Below are 18,998 nucleotides of genomic sequence, written 5' to 3'. Positions count from 1 at the left end.
ACTTTTTGCAAGGATAAATCAGAGTTGGAGGTGTTAGGACACAAAACCCAAGATAATACACCCTGAGAGACCCAGAGAAGTGCTGCATGGGAATGTTTGGCATCTAGTAACCTTGAGTATGTCCTCGTCAGTGATGCAAAGAACCGTATGAAGCAGAGGCCGTGACACTGCGGACGTTTCCCAGTGTTTACAAGACTTCACCTTTGCTACGCTATCGGTATCTGCATATCTGCTGTGTAATCGGATTAGTGGGGGAAAAAAATTAGCTGTGATTTACATATCTCTTGTTTTTGTAGGATATAAAAAACAAGTTCAGGAACCAGACCCGTCACATCTCTGACAAAAGCAGCCAAGGCTCGCAGGGAGTAAAGCCTCCCTTTGCAAACAGGTAGCTGCATCTAAATGGGTAGTCCTTCCTATCGTAGGAAGGTTAAAAATATAGGTCCCTAACCACATCCTCTGCTAACAGTGTGAATTGTAACATGAGGTGATGACTCTGGGGGAGTCTCCATAAGCCCAGAGGCAAATTCAGCAAAAGCACAAGTGTCTGGAGGAGGCAGATACCCAAGAGGTAACAGGGGATTGCAGGAGTGGCCATTGCCATCTTAGATCAGCCAACTTGATTTCCTTCAGCTATAAGGAAACTTAGGAGCAGGTGAGGCAAATAACAAGAGATTTAATTTACGCTCTGAGGCACTGCAGAATTCTCTCTGGCTTGTTTCCCTGTCACGCAGTCGCCCAGCTGAGCCATGAGCCCTGTCCTGGTACCCAGGCACAGCTCCTGCAGCACAGTCTGCCGCAGCCAGGTAATGCCAGGTAATGCCTCACTCTGCAGTGCCAAGCAAGATGTTCAAAGCTGACACTGCTTGGACACTCACTTAGGCCGCTGCAGGAATTAAACTAACCGGACATGCCTCATCTTTGGTTAGTGTGGCTGGGAATGCAGAGTAGTGACCAAGTGCATCCTAGAGACACATCTCAAACCCTCCCGGAGGGCAGAGGTGCTTGCCAAAGCTGTCCTGCAATAGCTGCAGAAGAGTCAGTCCCATCATGGGTGAGGAGAATGTGAGATTTGGCTTTAGTTAACAAAGGCCTTTTTGCCTCTTCACCCCACAGATGATGACCAGAAGCAGGGTCTTGGTTTTTTTTAAGAGACCTGCAAACATATGGTCAGAGAAAGCTGAGATGGCAGGAAAGAAAAACAGATGCCCTAATTTCAGGATGCAGTTGCTTGAACTTGCTCTGGACTGTGTAAATGCAGGACACCCGACTCATTTACAGTATGTTTATTTCTCAGTGCATTACATGAAAGGTCTTTGGTATTTGTGGGTTCTTGAATACTGTTCCCACTCTGCTCTGTAAGAAAATGCTGAATACAAAACATTCCATATACAGTAACAAAACCCATAGCAAATAAAGAGAAATAGATATTTTGAACAATAACATAGCAATATGAAAACAGATAAGTAAACCATGCAAGAGGTGGAACAAACAGGTGGTGTTCACAACAAACATTAGAGCCTGCCATAAATGAGTTCATCGTGTTAGACGAGATTTATTCTTGCTCTATGTTAAGAAATTACACATGATTGCAAGATACTGCGTATGGCTGCCCTATAAAAGACCAAATGGTTGTAAAGCTTATTACAATGAGAGAAGCTGAGACCATTTGCACACATAGGAAACACACTGATATAAATAAAAAATGCTGTGTAAAATAACTAGTGAAAAAGTTAACATTTCCTTCTGTGGATGGAAATGTGCTTTGTGGACAATTATAGCACCTTTGAATTGCCTGGTTTCAATGCAATCACAGAAACTGAGTAGTTTAAACCCCTATACCACCAAACGCCAACATGGAATGTAATCTCAAATAAGACAGAGGCTGTAAATGTGGAGAATGGATTTCCCATCAATTGGATCGAGCAGTAATTCCAGAAGCTGATTGTCTTTTAGAAGCCTTTGTCGCAGTGGTCAGGTTCCTGTACTGAAATAGTTCATTGCAGAGACGGGGAGTGAACCCCAAACTCTGCGGGAGCTGCTCGTGAGCCGTACACTCTGCTCCACTGCCAGCAGCACCGTCCGTGCTGGACGGAGACCTGGGTCTGATCTCTAGAGCCTGTTCCTGTGAAAGTTGATGGCAAAATTACTGTGAAGTTTGGTGGGAGCAGGTGAGGGCTCTTCGCTCTACCTTATTCCCGTTTCCCTGGGTTGCTGTCAATTCTATACAATAAGTGCAAATTAGATACTCTGGAGAGAAGCATCTTCCGCCTCCCAGGAGTACCAGATTGCTGGTGAACATCAGGGTGCACAAATAGCAAAGAGTTTTTGGTTGTGCAATGTGCTGCTTCTGGTTCGCTCAAGGCACGGAAAATGTGTTACTACTACCAGAACCAATCCAAGTCAAAAACACATCGGAGCTCAAAGAACATAAAGAATTTCAAAAAAAGTCTTAGGAAAAGGAAGAGGAAAAGAACACGCTATGGTATTGCACAGTACGCATGTAAGATAAAGCACTAAACATTTCAATTAAAATATACTTCTAAATGAGCACGCATTCAGAATAGATCCCCTCTCTAAGTTACATAGATGCGGCAAGATGCATTATATGCCCTGGCTAAAATGAATCTTAGTATCCTGCCCAAGATGGAAAAATGTGGTTGGAGTGGTTTGCTTAGTCATGAATATCATAAATGTCAGCATGTGAGGCTGTGTTCACCTTTAAAACATAATTAAACTGGGACTGCACAACAGTGTGGTCCAACCCTTGTGTAAGTAGAGAGGAATGAAACCCCAGCTGAGAAAGTCCATTTGGTATAACACAACTGCCCCCCAAATTCAAGATACAGTACCGCATAAGAGAGAGATGGAGCTAAATAAAGCAAGAAGCGTGGGGAGAAAAAAATTACATAGCTCATACAGAAATATGGAAAAGGCAATAATTAAAATGGTTGCAACCCAAACCTTTTTGTCTTGCCAGTAATCCATTTTAAATAATTTAAAATCCAAAATCCTAGCCAATGTGAAGACTCGAAGCCAACGCTCACAGTGCTAATGCGATAGCTTTGAGTTCAGGGAGACAAACTTGGAGAAAGAAAAATGCCTCTTTCAGTTCAGTGTGAAGGCTGCAAAATGTCACGAACGGGAGACTGGCCCTGTTGTACTCCCTTGTCCCCAAATTCAAGCCAGTGAAACTAAATTTTGCCATTTCCCTTTTTAAACATTGCTTTAGTTTAGTTTAGTTCCTGAAACTGCCATGAGGACTCTTTCTTAATGTACACTTTGCTCTTTTCACATGGCTGTATCTTGCACTAGGAACCAGACAGAATGTGGCCAAATTGCTTGACTTCTGCCATAAGGTGACAAACAGAAACTTTCGTTCTGGGCTAAATTTGAAATAAAAATAAAAGATAAAAATAAAATAGTACCTTCAGTTCTTTCGATTAGTCTCACCCTTTCTAACAAAATCCCTGTCTTCGTGAATGACACCAACTTGTCTGATTTGGTTTGCGCAGCAGGTGCAGTGATTCATTTGTCACTGAAGGGCGGGTTCAACTTCTTAACCCTGGAGCTGGGACTTCCCCCAAAATACCAAGTTATTGCAAAAAGTAAAATGACTTTGTATTTAACTCCCAGTGCAAGATAAGCTGTTGACAAGACTAATTCCTCAGGCTGTGGTTTGCTACTACACTGTCTCCAGATTCACATGACAAGGATTCACTGACAAGATAAAAAAGGAACAGCATGAAAACATTTTTCCTTATTGATGTAGGATTAAGAAGCTATTGCAAAATATCCTTTTCTGTGAATAGTTATTGCTACTACTTTAATTAATTATCATCTTGTATGTATGCACAAGCCGAACACAATATGGGAAAATTCTTGCACAATTCCGTCATATCTCGTACAAACTGCTCTATATTTTCACAGAAACAGTCTAATCTAACCAAAGATAGATAGCAAATCAATGATGCCATGATCATTTGCATCAGAAGTCCTTGCTAAGCCAACCACAAATAGAAATAATGCCACTCACATGCAATTAGCAACATGAAAAGCCAAGATTTTGATGCTAAAGACCAGAGACTAACCTGAATTTTCAGAGTAAGAATTTTAAATGTTCTTTGAATTTTACTATTGGTTCTTTGCCTAAAATCCTGGCCTATTGAGGTGGTATCTTCACCTGGAAGTCAGCAAGACACTACCACATGAAATAAAAGCAGGTGCCACCAACTATGCCAATGGACAAGGCTAAGGCTTGGCTTTGAGTCTAGGTGGGACTGATTGTCTCAGCCAGTTAAGCAGTGCTTTAACTGAGTAACCTTCAAGGGCAGTGAGTAAACAAGGGGAGGACTAAACTCTTGAGACACAGTCAGGAGGTGTCATTGCTGTAGACAGCTTCTGAGGATACCTGCCATCCGGTATTCCAAAGGCAAGCCAACAAAATCAAGATAAAATGTTCGTAAGACCCTCTCTGAGCTATGGATAAGGCGTTCCCTGCAATTAGGGTGTAGAATTGGCCAGGAAAACTGAGGAAACCCAGTTGCCAACACTCCAGCCTCCTACCTACTCCCACTTCATTTGCGCTCTGCAATTAAGCACTGGGATAGTGTATCTTTAACTGGTGAACAGGCAGGGAGAACACACAGATGCTCCTACTTCATCCGACTGCTTCTTCTTTTGGCTTCACCGTCATCCAGCAGTGAAGAGAGGATCTGGTGGGCCTGCGGCTGCTGGGGTCCTCCACGCTTGATCTTGATGCTGCTTCGCAGAGGGGAGCCCGGGATCACGTCTTGTCCAGAGCCTGGCTCAATGGAAGACAAAGAGTCTGTAAGGAGAGAAAGTCACGGGAGAGCGCTATTTAACAGGGGACGCTAAGGACAGAGCACGTGGGCCCTCTGAACGATACCTCTTCTGAAAGAGCTGTCGGCCCTCCTGCTGTCTTTCCATCCACCAAGAAACTGTGGAGCTACATGTTTGCTGCCATCACACTACTGCTGTTTTAGGTCTCTTCCCTCTGCTCTATCTAAACTCTTTGGGGTAGATACTCTTACTGCACGTGGCCCAACAGGCCTTGTTCCCATTCGTGATTCAATTTATAAAGCGCTCTTCATTTATTGATTATAAACTTGCTTGGGCTACAGCTGCTACTCAGCATTGCCCACAGACTCCTGTTATTGAAGGCTGAGGCCAAGCGGTCACTGGGAGGTGATTCTCCTGAGGGTTTAAATACCATTAAATGCCACTCCTTGTAAAGGAGACACTGAAAAGATTGAACAAAAGGACTGATCCACCTTAGGCTACAGACAAACTAGCAATAAAGCTGGGAATAAATATGAGTTGTCCATTCTCCCAGCGTCTCATGGTGACGCACACCTCCTCCTCCTGCAGCCTCCTGCCCTCCGAAGCTAAATATTCATTTGGCTACGGCGACTCTTCTATTTTCCCAGCAGTCAGCCACAGATGCTGATAACTCAGTGCTGCCTCATCATTTCTAACGCCCCAATTTCTTCTTCCTTTTGCCTTCAGAGCTGGACATTTTGCATGTTTCCCTGCCAAGAGCCCAACCTCACAAGCCAGACACCCAGCCTTGGTCTGATCCCATGAGGCAGTGTTTCTGTTTCAAGTGAGTGTTTGGCTGCCGGAGGGTTTCTGCTGCCAGAGTTTGGGCTTTCGCGTGTCCTGCTGGGCCAGAGAATCTCAAACCAGCCTCCCGTTGCAGAGAAGGGGTTTGTTTGCTGGTATGTTTTGCCTTGTTGCTTGGGTGGCTGTGGGTTTGGAAACCACACTGATTATGAAGTTTCTTGGGAAAATGAGAGCATGGGATTGGCATTTCTGCGTGGGGCTTTACAGCTGGGCTGAGTCAGGCTGCCCAGGAACCTGCGGTCAAATCCTTAACACCTACGATGGGAACACGACCAGAGAGTTGGTGCTGGGTGATCTAAACCTGTGTGATGCCTTTCAGTGCAGGGAGGTCTGGGCTTCTTAAGAAGATTCTGCTTTCTTATTTTATGGGGTTTTTTTTTAACCATATACGCATACAGGGATGAATATAATTGCACAAAGAAAAAACGCTTTACTTTCAAAGTTCTCTTTCTAAACAGTATATCTTATGTTGTAGAATTGAACTATCTCAAAAGCACAGAGTAAAAATATAATAATCTATAGTCATTGGATAAAAAAAGAACTATTTACAGTCACACAATATAGGTGTTTAAATATAGCTTAACTACACTGTACTATTAAGAAACATCCATTTTTGCTGATGCAGCTACACTGGTATAGAAGTACACATGGGTATAAATAACTTACCTCCATCCCAAGCAGTAACAGAAAATATGTTTATGTCAGTATAAATGGTTTGCCAAAATGACAGTTTCAAAATAAGAACCGCACATATCTTGTTGCCGCTGTATTACCAAACAATGTTAAAAATAGGTAAACTAGGCAGCTCTGCAGGCGCAAAACTGCATGTATCCCCCAGTCCAAGCCCTGGCATCTATACAGGCTTCCTGAAGAGCTGGCTTGTTTGCTTTTTACCAGTATAAATGAAGGTAAAAAGTTAAAAACAATGGACAGCTGGGCCCTGGGTCCTGTAAACACACTGTGCTGTGTTATAGACTGGGTTCCCCTCCTCGTACCCGGGAACACCGTGGCTGGGCATGGAGCGCAGCCTGTAACCCAGTGGGCATCTGCCTTGTATCTCCACCATCTCAGAACAGAGATAAAAGCATCTCCTCCTGCCCTCGGTCTATAAAAATCCAACGAAAATATGAAGCAAAGTAGAATTAATGCAGAGGTAAGGTCAGGGTGACTGTGGTTAAATCACGGGTTTGTGATTCAAGATTTCCCAAAAAGCTTAAGCTGCTGCTGCCTATTGCTCTTGGAAATAGGGCTTTGGGCCTCTAAAGGACATGTGGCCACTGAAGAGCAGCACAGACACCCCAGCCAGCTCAGCCATAGGACACAGCACTTGCACTGACACTGCTCTGGCTCTGACGTGCCCAACAGCATTTTCATTTTAGCACCGTGCTGGCCCCAGAAGGGGCCTGTGGGCTCTCGAATCACAGGCTGCTTTACTGCACAGCAAGAGATGTGCTTTAAGTCACTTGCCTAGGAACTGCCAGACATTTTAGCTATTAAACATTTTAATAGGCTAAATCAATATCCAAAGGCCATTTCATGATAAAAGTGGATGTCGATCTGAAGGAAGGTGTGAGCAGCTTGATTTACGAGCAAGGCCAGGAATGAGGTTCCATGTGTCAGGGAGAGCATAAGAAAGAAAAGTGCTGTGGGACTCGGTGCCAAGGAACAGACTTGTTTCTCACAGCCGGGGATGGTAGATCCAAACAACATTTTGCCCCTACCATGTTTCTGAAAGGGGAGAAATTGGCACAGCAACTTTTGGCAGCTGTGAGAGAATTGAGCCTCAAGTACCCCAAAGGGAGAAGCCTGATCTGTGACAATCGCATGAGCCCATACTCTGATTAAGGGAAGAAAACATTCATTGAGGGTTGATACCACACACCTGTAGCAGTGGTCGAGAGCAAACAGCCTCAACAGAAAACTTAAAATCTAACTGAATGAAGAACATGTGATAGTTTCTTTAAATCTGATTGTGAAAATAGGTTTTATGTAAGTTATAATCACAAGACATTCAGGAATCACTGTTTTTCAGGGTAGCATGGTAGCATTGTTTGGGCTTTCTCTGTAAAATATAATGCTACACAGGGCAAGGGCCTCAGTGGTGTTAAAGTCACTTGGAAGACACTATTAACAGGATTAAATGATCTGGCCTAAAGACTTGAACAAGCAGCTCCCTGGGAAGCTGGTAGATGATCTGTGCCACATGGCTTGAGCTGCTGCTCGTGACTTGGCTTTTTGATTGTAATAAAAATTATTGTGGGGGTCACTTCACCTGCTACTGTAAAGCCAGAGAAACCACTGCAGTTGGTGGAAGCTCTAGGTCCTCAACAGTTCTAAGCATCCTTTTAGTTTTGAAAACCTGGCTTAAATAGATACTAGACAGAGAGTTTAGGAGACTTGGGAGGATGTTTAACCATCAAGTAGTTGCCTGAACAGAGCCCCCCACTTGTCTAGAAAAGAAAACCTTAGCAACACTTACCATGAATTCCTATCATGTGCTCAAGAATTAGTACCCTCTCAGCTAAAATCTTCAGAGCTTCTCGAAGTTGCTGAACACCTTCCCCCTGCAAGACAGCAAAGAAAACTAACATTAGTATATGTTGCAGAATAGGCTTCTTGTTCATAATATTGCTTCCATAATGCCAAACTATGCAGTGTGAATGTTTAAAAAAGAAAAGATGTAAAAGGTGAGATAAACTGCAAGAGTTAAGTAGGAATGCAGGAGAAAACTCTGACTAAAAAAAAGCTCCTCAGTTGTATCCTGTGTTTGCAGAGCCTCTGACCCAAAACCAAGCCTTTCAGTTTGGTTCCTGCTTCTGCAGTGGGCCAAACCCAGGGTGTATGTTCCTGCCAAACCTTTACCCTGTGCAGCTCAAGTTATGCTGAGCTACCTGGAGGACAGGTTTTACTCTTAGCTGACATTTAGTCTGTCCATCAGTGAGTTACCTGGGCTTTGTCTTTGCTGTTACACCAGGAAGCTGGGACATGTGGCTGCCACCTTCTTGTTGCTCCCTTATTAACTGGGCGAGTAGAGGTGTGAGAGGTCCAACTCTCTCTACACATGTAGTTTGATCTCTTCTGGGAGTCTGTTCCTGAGTGTTTGGGAGGGACAGTGTGGGGGTAATTCCCTACCCTGTAGCAGTTCTGTGTGGTACAACAACCACTGGGGACTGCAGAGGTGTTCAGAGAGCACGGAGAGAAGGGCAGCTGACAACGAGGGCAAGGAAGCCTCGAAGACCAGGATTTCTAGCAGGTGTTAAGTTCATACCCAAGGTTCACGTCATCGCTTGCTCTGCACTTTTAACTGTGGACAGGACCTTCACCCTCCATAAACCAGCCTGCCACAGGGAATATGACTGAAGCACAGTAAAGAGACAAAAAAGAAAGTAAAACAATGTGCTTACATCAGCGCCTTTGTCACCTTCCTCACCCTTCTTGCCTGGTTCACCCTGAAACAAAGAAAGAGAAATTTGTTTTCACGTGACTGGCTCTGTCCAGGATCACTTGCATCCCTTCCCTCCAAAGGAACAATATAAAGGCAGAAGCGTTTCACCAGCAGAAAACAAACAGGCCAAAGTGCTCTCATGAGCTCTGTCCTGTCCCCCATCAGCTTCCCAGGAGCTCATCACCATTTCTAACACTGATGGACTTGGCCAGGAGTGCCCAGCTGCAGGAGGGACTGGCTGCTATGGCCTGGGCCCGCAACAAGACTATATAGATCTCATGAAGCTCTCCATGAGCAATGCTTCAGGCTAAAACACTGAGAGAAAAATACTGCTCCCCGGCCCCCCCAAACATGCACATGTTCATCTTTGATGTAGAACAGAAAATCTTCCATTCTGCTTTCATTAACTAGTCACATCACTTTCTGCCTCTGAAGATGCTCATTAAGCTTTTCTTGAACAAAGATCCCTGTGTGCTGTGAACATCGGTCTGGTGTTCCCCCCAACCAGAAGTTCATGCATTTCCCAAAGAACAGATGACACGGAGACGTTAAACCACAAACTAAAACATAAGGTTAACAAACTGGTGAATGAAATAGCGTGGAAATGCCTGTGCTCCTCCAGCTTGTTGGACATCCCTGAGATACTTGCAAAGCAGGAGTAGGTATGGGAGGAAGGACTGAAGAAAAGGTTGGGTGAATTGTATGAAACGATGAGGTAGAACTAAGGAAGAGAGAAGAGAAACCTCCCAGAGGACCTGTGACCTCTCTGGATGCTGCCAGTCACAAAAGCCCAGCTTGCTCCACTAGCTGACTTTGAGCCAACTTTCATCTCCACCACTTTGTTTGCACTCTAGGCATGTGTGCCAGTGCAGACATCTCCTGTGTGCATCTGTTCAGGTATTGCCAAGAAATCATTTGGAGACATCTCTTAATCTCACTCAAGGGCTTCCAGCTCAGCTTGGCAGGCCAAGGTGCAAAGAGGGAGCTGAGAGCAGCTGATGTACTTTGGGTTGTTTGGCTGTGCCAGGAACCTCAGGGGGCAGGGAGGGGGCTCTGGCTGCCCAGGTTTGGCTGGAGGGGACCTGCCAGCAAAGCACAGCTCTACAGACGCGCTGCCTTCCCGATTGCGGCATTTCGGCACTGCGCTCAACATGCAGGAGGACAACGTTTCATCCGCAGAGGAACGCGTTAGGATGGGGTTGCCTGTTGCACAAATGTCTGAGCTGGAGACAGTTGCCCTGCAGTCCAACTCGGTGGTATTTACGGTGCCAGGGGCGCACCAAACGCAGCTGAGTCTTGCACACCCCCACAAGTGCATCACTTACAGGAAATCCCTTAATGCCCCTCTCTCCAGTCAGACCTGCTTGCCCCTGTTGGAAATAAAGTAAGTGTCATTAGGAGATGTTTTTTCCATTTGTCAAGAACATAGTGTAATTTTTACTAGTGGAATTAAGATGGCTTAATGAAAAACCTTACACTTGGGATAATATGAAAAAATTCCTCTCCCTTGACATTATCACTTAGAGACAGCAAAAGGGGGTCATGGTTTTCTGTCAAGTCTCAGCTCCAAATCCCATCACACTTTGGAGAAGTTTGGTTTGATACAGAGCTGCTCAGCTCAGTACCCTCTCAGTAAGACGATTAACGATTTTTTGAACTTTACAGCAGTCAGTTACATTATGCCAGGAAGGAATTTGGCTGGAGATTTGTTTCTTACAAAGATGCCACATTCTTCTCTCTAGTAAAACTGATGGGCTGATGGTGCCCCAGACAGCACACGGAGCCCAGGACTCCCACAGAGCACTGATTTAATCTGCCTCCTGCTCCACACACATCCCCGCGTTAACCCCAACAGCTACTGATCAAAACACACCTACAATATTTTGGTTGGTTTGTTTTTCTTGCAGTGCTAATTTTCACCTTGTTCTCAGTGGTGTTTGTTTTTTATTTTTAAACAGAAACATTTTGAAATGCTACGTGTTGGTTTGGGGCAGAATGAAACACCATGGAGCATCTTTTTCCCCCTCTTTTCCTGCCCAGGGCTGGTTTCCCCCCCGGAGCACGCTGGGGCAGGGCACAATCCCCAACTGGGAGACCAGACATAGATTATTTAAAGAAAAAGCAGGAGCTTGGGGGGAGGTGTCAAAATTTAAAAGCATCTTCAGAAACCCATTGATGAAAGAACCACATATTTAACCTTGCTCTTCTCCCCTAGACACACACAGAAACAAACCCATCCTTTTATTTCCCCAACAAAACTACCTAGCTGGCGGCAGCTTTTTGTATTATTTGCCAGAAAGCTTTGTGTTTTTTTTGCCAGGTGCTTTGTTTTTGTGTCCATCAAACTGCTGCTTTGTATAAAACCAACGGGCCTTGGGCATCTACAAAACACAAGTAAGTACAGAGAGCTGAGGGGGCTCGCGAGCACCAGACAAAGGCCCGTATTGACACGACGAGCGCTGAGAAGAAAACCCAATTTGTGAGGTTCTCTGAGCATCTTCAAAGGCAAATACTTGGATTCTGCACTGGAGGGAGCAAGGCCTGTGAAAAAGCACAGGCAAGCGGCAAATCACGGAGAGGAGACAAAACAACGCACTAAAAATACGTAAACAGGCTGTTCTCTGTGTCCAGGGGGGACAGGAAAGGATGTTACCAGCTTAAAGGGGATCAAAAGATATTTAGGCTGGGTGTTAGAAATATCTTTCATCCCAGCACCTCTGACTGCTGCCGGGACACGATGTGGTGTGTAAGAAAATGTGTGGCGCTGCGTAAGAAAAAGATGCTGGTGAGCAGGACACGTACAGATGTGGCAGCCAGGGGCGGCTCAGACTGCCGCAGGTCACCTCTACGTCTCTTCTTTCTGAGATGAGGCAGGAAGAATGTCTAATAACATCTTCTCGAATCTCAATAGACATTGTAAACCCCACTCTGCTTGTCTTTGCAGCTGCACAGCTCCTCTGCTCTGTGTAAGGCCAGCTCTAATTTGTATCCACCAAACCCAAAATTGCAGCGTGTGGTTGTCAAAACCAGCACTCAAATCCACACTCGCAAAAGACAAAAAGCACACAGAACATCCTACAGAAATTCTGCCAGAAAAAGCAATTGGCTTCGCTTTCCATGCTAACACAGGAAGGACAGAAAATAGAATTTTTCTATTTAGCGAGACATTCTGATATTTTAAAATCTCATTTGTTCCAAATCTAGATGCAGAGCTGCAGTTCTGCATAGCTAACAAGGAGGGAACAAAATCAAATCCAAAGGATTTGTACTGAATGAACACAGTGCAACAAAGCTTTTGTTTCAAAATAAGTCTAGTGTTAGCAATATGGTCAACCACAAACTAATGGAAAATGTTAAATGAATCATTAAGGAAGAGCTCTTATCAGTTTCCTGGATGGAAACTTGATACTTTGCCACAAACCATGCCTTGTTTGGTTTTTTAATGAAAATAAACGTGTAATAGCTATGAGCTGTAGTTGGTAACCTGCGCTGAATCTTATCAGTTAAGGTTTTGCTCTCTATCAAAATCTTAAATTCTAGTCCCAGAAATGTATCAGTCTCTAATCTATCAGTAAAACAAATACACTCCCAAAGTGGCTGAACTGCACAAGGAAACTTACTAAAAAATAATCCTAACAGTCACTTCAAATGGCCTCTGTCTTTCAGGGAGCTGAAAGTCATTTCTTACAAAAGAACAGGGGCCAAGCACCCTACACAACATGCAAAGATACTAAAATAAACCGGAGCATTTTAAAAGCACGTGCTCCATCCCAGATATCCCTGCTCCTTGGCACGAGGTGCCTCAGGAGGGGATGGAACCAGCCACCTGGACTTGCCCTCCTTGCACACAGGCTGGACAGAGGAACGCAGCTTCAGTCACTGGTTGTTTCATTAATTTGAGAAGTCATCAAATTGGAGTTAACTAATTTGTCTGTCTTGGTGTTTCAGACATCCGCTGTCTTATGGATTGGAAGAGTGAGCAGAAGCGAAGAAGAGGAGATGCAATCGCATGGGGGAAGAACATCGTCTCCAGCCACCCATGGACAGGTGGTGACCTCCGTGCTCACCTCCATCTTTGTGACCATGAAAGTAGCACTTGGCAGAAAAGGAAACTCATTTCCTGCAGCTGCGGGACAAGGTGCTGTCAATGCAGCCACCACTGCAGACATCCATAATTTTAGAGGTACCATCCAATACTTTTTTCCTTACCTTTCTTCCTTTGACTCTGCTCCACACTAGGGTTTAATTGCTGAATGATCCTCCACCACGTACCATGTTCTCAAATGACTTTGTGCCCCTAGTGTCTCTCACAGGAGAGTTCAAAGACAGTGGCCTTTTGGAGAGTGTGCTGAACAGAAGCAGCTGAAGGCCCAAATGCCACTTTGAAGCCCTTCCCAGTGCTTGGATGCTGGTCTGGGAATCTGACAGATTTATGTCCTTGTTTGATTTTTCTCTGGTATTTCCTAAACTTCACCAGCTTGGAAGTAACATTCAAACAGCACTTCTTTCTATGCTTAGTTATTAGCACTTGATAACCCAATCAAGGACTGAGGTATAGCACATAAATTAAGAACATGACTTCACATAAACATATTACGAACATGATTTCAATTTTCCAAATAATAATATTAAGAAGATCTTTTGACCTGGGGAATAGGTTTGGTTCAGGAAAAGCCCGATGAGCTTTTACTGCTTTACTACCAAAGAAGGAAGAGTTCAGTGAGACCACTCAACGTACTCCAGCTAAAGAGCTTTGGTTGGTGCAAGAAAGTTGTTCTCCACCAGCCTTTATATACCACATATTTGCTATCTGAATCTCTTTAGGAACACCAGACTTTGCAAGCAATTCAACCCTTTACAGTAAACCCTCATCTTGGTTCTTGCAGAAGACCTAGAAACTCTACATTTAAAATTATTAATGGTTGTAGTCCCACAGAATTGGAAAGACCTATGCTGTATGGAATTTCTGAGACATCACCCTGGGAATCTCTTTGTGTGTGTAAAACCTTACTCGCTCTCCTCGGTCTCCTTTGGAACCTTTTGGCCCGGGTTGTCCTGGAGAGCCCGGTAAGCCCTAGAAGAGATGCAGAACAAGAAGGAATTAATTTCCACTGTGCCTCCTTTGTGTAGGTGAAGTGAATACAATTCCCAATGATCCTTAGCTCCTGAAAACCTCGTACACCCATTAAGCAATTGGGATGGATTCTTTTTACCCTCAAGCAACAACAATGGAAACTCTGTTTGCAAACATCCCGAACCCTATAGTTTCTGTGTATTTGGGTCTTTTGGGGTCTTTTAAGACACTGCAGACTACTGCTCTAACATTTTTAAGGGACCAGTATGAGAGGATAGTTCTTGTTCTCAGTTACCAAGAATAAATTAATACACAGATAGTATGGCTAGCTTAAAAATCCCCACTGCTTTCCCCCTCTTCATAATTGCCTCAGTGGGTGGCATGAGTAAGCATACATACCTGAAAATTAATTGGATTGTGCAGTGGAAATTATTTTGAAGCTATTCACTCACCCTAATAAACAATTTTCAAATTAAGCCCAATCTCTACTAATAATTTTGCTCCCTGGGTTGAATAAATCTATAAAACAGTCACCAACGGATAAGAAGGACGTAGTCTTCAGATTTCTACTAATTGAACAGCTTTGCAGAAATCAATCCAAATTCCTAACTTATCCACCCAGTGAAGCCACAGCTATAATATAAACCAGAGACAGGGAGAGAACAATATTGTTTGTTTATATGTGCCATGTCAGCTCCCCACGACCACATGCAAGACATTTTTATCCACCTCAAGCGACTTGCACATCACCTTGAAGGCTGCAGCAAATGAGGCCACTGCTCCAACCTGCCCAGAAACCCCCACCTCTCAGCACCCAGAGACTTGGGCTTTCTAGGCACAGCTGTGAGGAGCCTCAACATCTAGTTAAGTGGCCCAACAAGACTGGATAGAAGTTTTCAAAGGGTCTAGAGGAGGAAAACTCTCCCAGTTCCAGCTGGGAGGCAGTGATGCTCACCATTAACATGCTGCTCCCTGCCTGCAGCCCCCCCCAGCTCAGCCCCAAGGCGCACAATGACCTGGCCTCCAGTTCAGCCACATCTCCCCTGGGCCCAGGAAAGATTCAGAAACTCAGGCCTGGTTTGGGAGGTTACTAGCGCTGTCAGATGAGGTGGGGAACAAACTAGACTTGGCCCTAAGTCCAACAGGCAGCATGAACAAAGCTTAAGTGTCCATAAGCATCCTTTGCTCTTGACAGCTCTCAACAATGACATTCAAGAACACTGAATTCCACAAATCTGTTGTAAACAATAAAAGATTTATAACGTGTGCTGCATGTGAAAAAGCCAGATTCTACTACAGAACCTACTTATGAATTGTGAATTACCTTATATTTAATCATGTTAAACTGCATCTGCCATTTTGCTGCCAGATTTCCCACTGTGTTCATATCTATCTGGTATTCCTCATCGTTCTCCAGAGCATTCACTAATTGAAATTATTCTGCTACACTGGCAAACTTTCACTAACCAGCTGTCCATTGCTTCTTCAAAGTGATTAATAAACACATAGCAAAAATCTCCTTTCTCTAATGCCCAGCAATTCCAAACCTCCTATCGGGTTCTAAGTTACATCTCTCTGCTAAACTACTTAACCTTTCTCTCTCTGTGCTCTTCAGTCACTTCTATCTCTTTAGTCATGTTAGATTCCTTTGAAATATCTGATGTTACTGGTTTACCTCCACATTAAGTAATACTCATCCCAAAACTGGAGTCCCTTTGTATCAGCCAGCCACAATTTTGAGTAGTTTGGCAGTAGTTCATTATTCATCATTACTTTGCTTCTTTCCATTTAACCAGCTTTTTCCATCTATGTGAGTACTTTGCCTTTCTTCTACCATAAATTCATTTGAGTGAGTTTATCACACTCCATTATTTCCCCTGTCCACAATTTTTGCATTGATAGATAATCAAAGTGATGGGAATTTGTGATATTTTTCCTGAATAGAAAGTGCTATTTCTGAACAAGGAGGCTTAACAAACTCACTTTGGTGAATTGGGGAATTCCCATTGATGCATTTTTGATCTTTTTATGTGCTCCTCAGGAAACACAGTATTTTTCTATCACCGTGTTAGTAAAGCCCATGTCAGATCCTTTGCATCAACTCAGGCCAAAAGTGAAATGTTTCGACACAGCAACAGCAAGATGTGTTGTTATGATCAAGGAAAATCCAGAAAGCACAACCATTCCAACCTCTTAAAGCAACTCAGAATGAAAAGAAGCTATTAAAATCATGGACTTTCATGGAGAACAAAACATCAGATCCAAGACTTATAAAGTACTCTCCCTCTCAGTGCAAAGAGAAGACGTTTCGCACCCAAGCCCTGGCCCTGCCCCGAAGCGCCTTACTTGTGATCCAGGGGCTCCGATGGGTCCTGGTGGCCCTCTGGGTCCTGATGCACCTGGTGGCCCTGGTGGGAATCATCATTTGAGACAATTTTAAGGAGATTTAGAAGGAAAGACCCAAACATCTGTACTTCCTTTCATTGTTCTGCTTAATCTCTCAATGGGTAAGAGCTGTTCATCGGTCACAGGACTGCAGTATAAATGCTTCATCACATACTGGATTACTTGATACCCACATCCTGATATAAGATATCCCTATGCCCTAGGAAAGATGCTAGAGCTCTGGGAGGAAAAAAAGGTGAAAATAAGCAGGAAGGATGTCAGTAACATGCTGCATTTGTTTAAAATGACTGCTTTTGAGAAAGCTCCAGCTAGATCCAGGAAACAGCTACATCAGAGCAAGATTAGTTGCTGTTTCTGAAACAGAGTCTCGTGGTTGGCAAGGGAAGCCCACAGGCCTACGGTCTGCCTCGTGTTGTCAGAAAGCTGACGATGGACATGAAGGAGATGGCATTTGGATGTAGCCAGTGTGAGACTGTGGAAAGCAAAGTCTCTTGTTCTTTGCTCGCTCCAGTAGCAATAAATCGTTTTTAAGTCTGTACCACAGAAGCGCCTGCTTCCAGGACAAGTTAAACACTGTCTAAACAGGTCAACTTCTTCTACACAGTCACTTAACAGATTCGTTCCTTTTGGAAAAACAATTCTATCATAACAGTAGCTGTTAAACTATACCTGCAAATGTGAGACAGAATATTTGCTTAGTCTGAACTTAGCAATACTCCTCTCTGCTTTAGTTGTCGCAACCCTTGAGATGAAACAATGTGGGCCTTATACACAAAGTGCAGCTGAATCAGCCTCAATCATTAACACACCACACAAATACTTAAATCAAAGAATAAAGGGATTGAAGGATAAATGAAAGGCCCTCATAATGAAAGGAAAGCCTTTTCTGCAACTAATGGGAGTTCACTTCTAAATATGCATCATACAGGGAAGTGCTGATGTTTGCAGGAATACTATCATTTAAGCCACCCATCAGCACAGAGAAAAAGAAGAATTACCACTGAATTTTCATCCCACATTCTGATTTCAGGCATACTGGTGAAAATCTGGGATAGCTCAAAGCAGCTCCGAAGTCTGTAGACACATCACAGAGCAGGTAGCCAGATCCTGCTCAGGGGAGCTCCACAGTGACAGCACTCTCCCAAACAACTTCACTGGACAACCCATTCTTAAAGACAGTTTTTAGTTACACCCTTCTCAAGATATGTCCTGCCAAAGGTAAAACGATCTGCCACTATCAACAGGTAAGAAACCTGGTTACGTCTTGCCACCCTTCCCACTCCTGGACCCACCTTCCCATGAGGACCCCCCGCTTTCCCTGCAGGCCTCCCACAGACTCCAGTCTCCATCGGGAGTTTCTTTTGCTCATCTTCCCCATCGTTACAGGTTTGCAGCTCTACTGAGTTTATTACCTGGTGGCCCAACGGGTCCTGGGGCTCCCCGAGGTCCTGGCAGCCCAGCCATGATGGTGTCTATGACGGTGGAGGCCAGCTGGGGTTCCCCATCTGTGTGACAGAGCAGAGCAGTCAGTGTTCCTGCAGCAACGGCTGCCCAGTGCCAGGACTTCTCTCCAGAACCCTTCAGTGCCTTTTGCTGGCCAAGGGCACAGTGCTTCAGGATGCAAAATTTCAGATCTTGGAGCGATCTCCCTTTGCTCTGTAAGGACACAGGCTGCATCCCCCAGACCTGCAGAGCTGCTCATCCCTCCTCTGACAACCTCAGAAAAGTCATCCTTTCTGTCAAAAAAAATTGCATTCCTGCACACCTATATACTCCTCTCTTCGAATGCCCAAGCAGTTAAGAGTAGCTCTGTACTGTACAGCAATAACTGACCCAAAATTCGCCATCGCCAAGACATTTTGCCATTTAGGATTATTTTAGGTGTTCTAGCCAGCTTGGGCAGGTCCATTAAGTTCTGGGAAATGGAAGGAAATGGGAGCAGAGCAGGGAGGGAAAAGGCATCAGGAGGAACTGGAGGAATTTTGTGCTTTTGCACATCTTTCTCAGTCCTCTTCTGTTAGGAATAAATATCAGCAGCCTGTAGGTGCCCCCATCTTCCCTCGAACCAAGAGGCTTACCACTTCAGCTGGTGACTGACTGGAAAAAACAGAACTAGATATAAAAAAGCAAGCATTATTATTTTTTGCAATTCCCAAACCACAGTCAACAACCCCTTTCCCTATGGACCTGTACTGTAGCATACTGGTAGCCTGGGGTGGTACCTGTGTGGCAGCATCTTTCATCTGAGCATCCCACAACACTGTCTGACAGGTGTGGAAACCTAGGGGACAAAGTTCCACAACTGACCGAGAGACCAAGGTCACAAAGCAAGGAAGGGAACCCCCATGTCCAGATATTGCTAAGATTTGCAATCTGCTGACCAACAGCAGGACCAACAGCATATTTCCTGTTGAATTTGAGCTGGAT

General features: G+C 44.3%; 1 protein-coding gene across 8 annotated transcripts in view; it reads right to left on the bottom strand.

Moving 5' to 3' along the window:
• Positions 1-1,267: 1,267 nt before the first annotated feature.
• Positions 1,268-18,998, bottom strand: part of COL26A1 (collagen type XXVI alpha 1 chain) — a 159,616-nt gene continuing 141,885 nt past the window's right edge. For 4 of the 8 annotated variants that reach the window (XM_082068383.1, XM_082068386.1, XM_082068384.1 and 1 more), the window contains 7 exons: positions 17,984-18,076; positions 16,512-16,573; positions 14,103-14,165; positions 10,417-10,461; positions 9,051-9,095; positions 8,126-8,210; positions 1,268-4,828 (listed from right to left, as the gene is read on the bottom strand). In XM_082068383.1, the coding sequence (XP_081924509.1) occupies positions 4,656-4,828; positions 8,126-8,210; positions 9,051-9,095; positions 10,417-10,461; positions 14,103-14,165; positions 16,512-16,573; positions 17,984-18,076 (566 nt within the window). In that variant the 3' untranslated portion in view covers positions 1,268-4,655. The remainder of the gene's footprint in view (positions 4,829-8,125; positions 8,211-9,050; positions 9,096-10,416; positions 10,462-14,102; positions 14,166-16,511; positions 16,574-17,983; positions 18,077-18,998) is intronic. The other 4 variants (XM_082068387.1, XM_082068390.1, XM_082068389.1 and 1 more) reach the window with 3 other exon arrangements.

The sequence above is a fragment of the Streptopelia decaocto genome, assembly GCF_964273445.1.
Source record: "Streptopelia decaocto genome assembly, chromosome: 18".
NCBI lineage: Eukaryota > Metazoa > Chordata > Aves > Columbiformes > Columbidae > Streptopelia > Streptopelia decaocto.
Note: the sequence above shows the minus strand (reverse complement) of the source record. Positions and strands in the feature narration are given on the sequence as shown.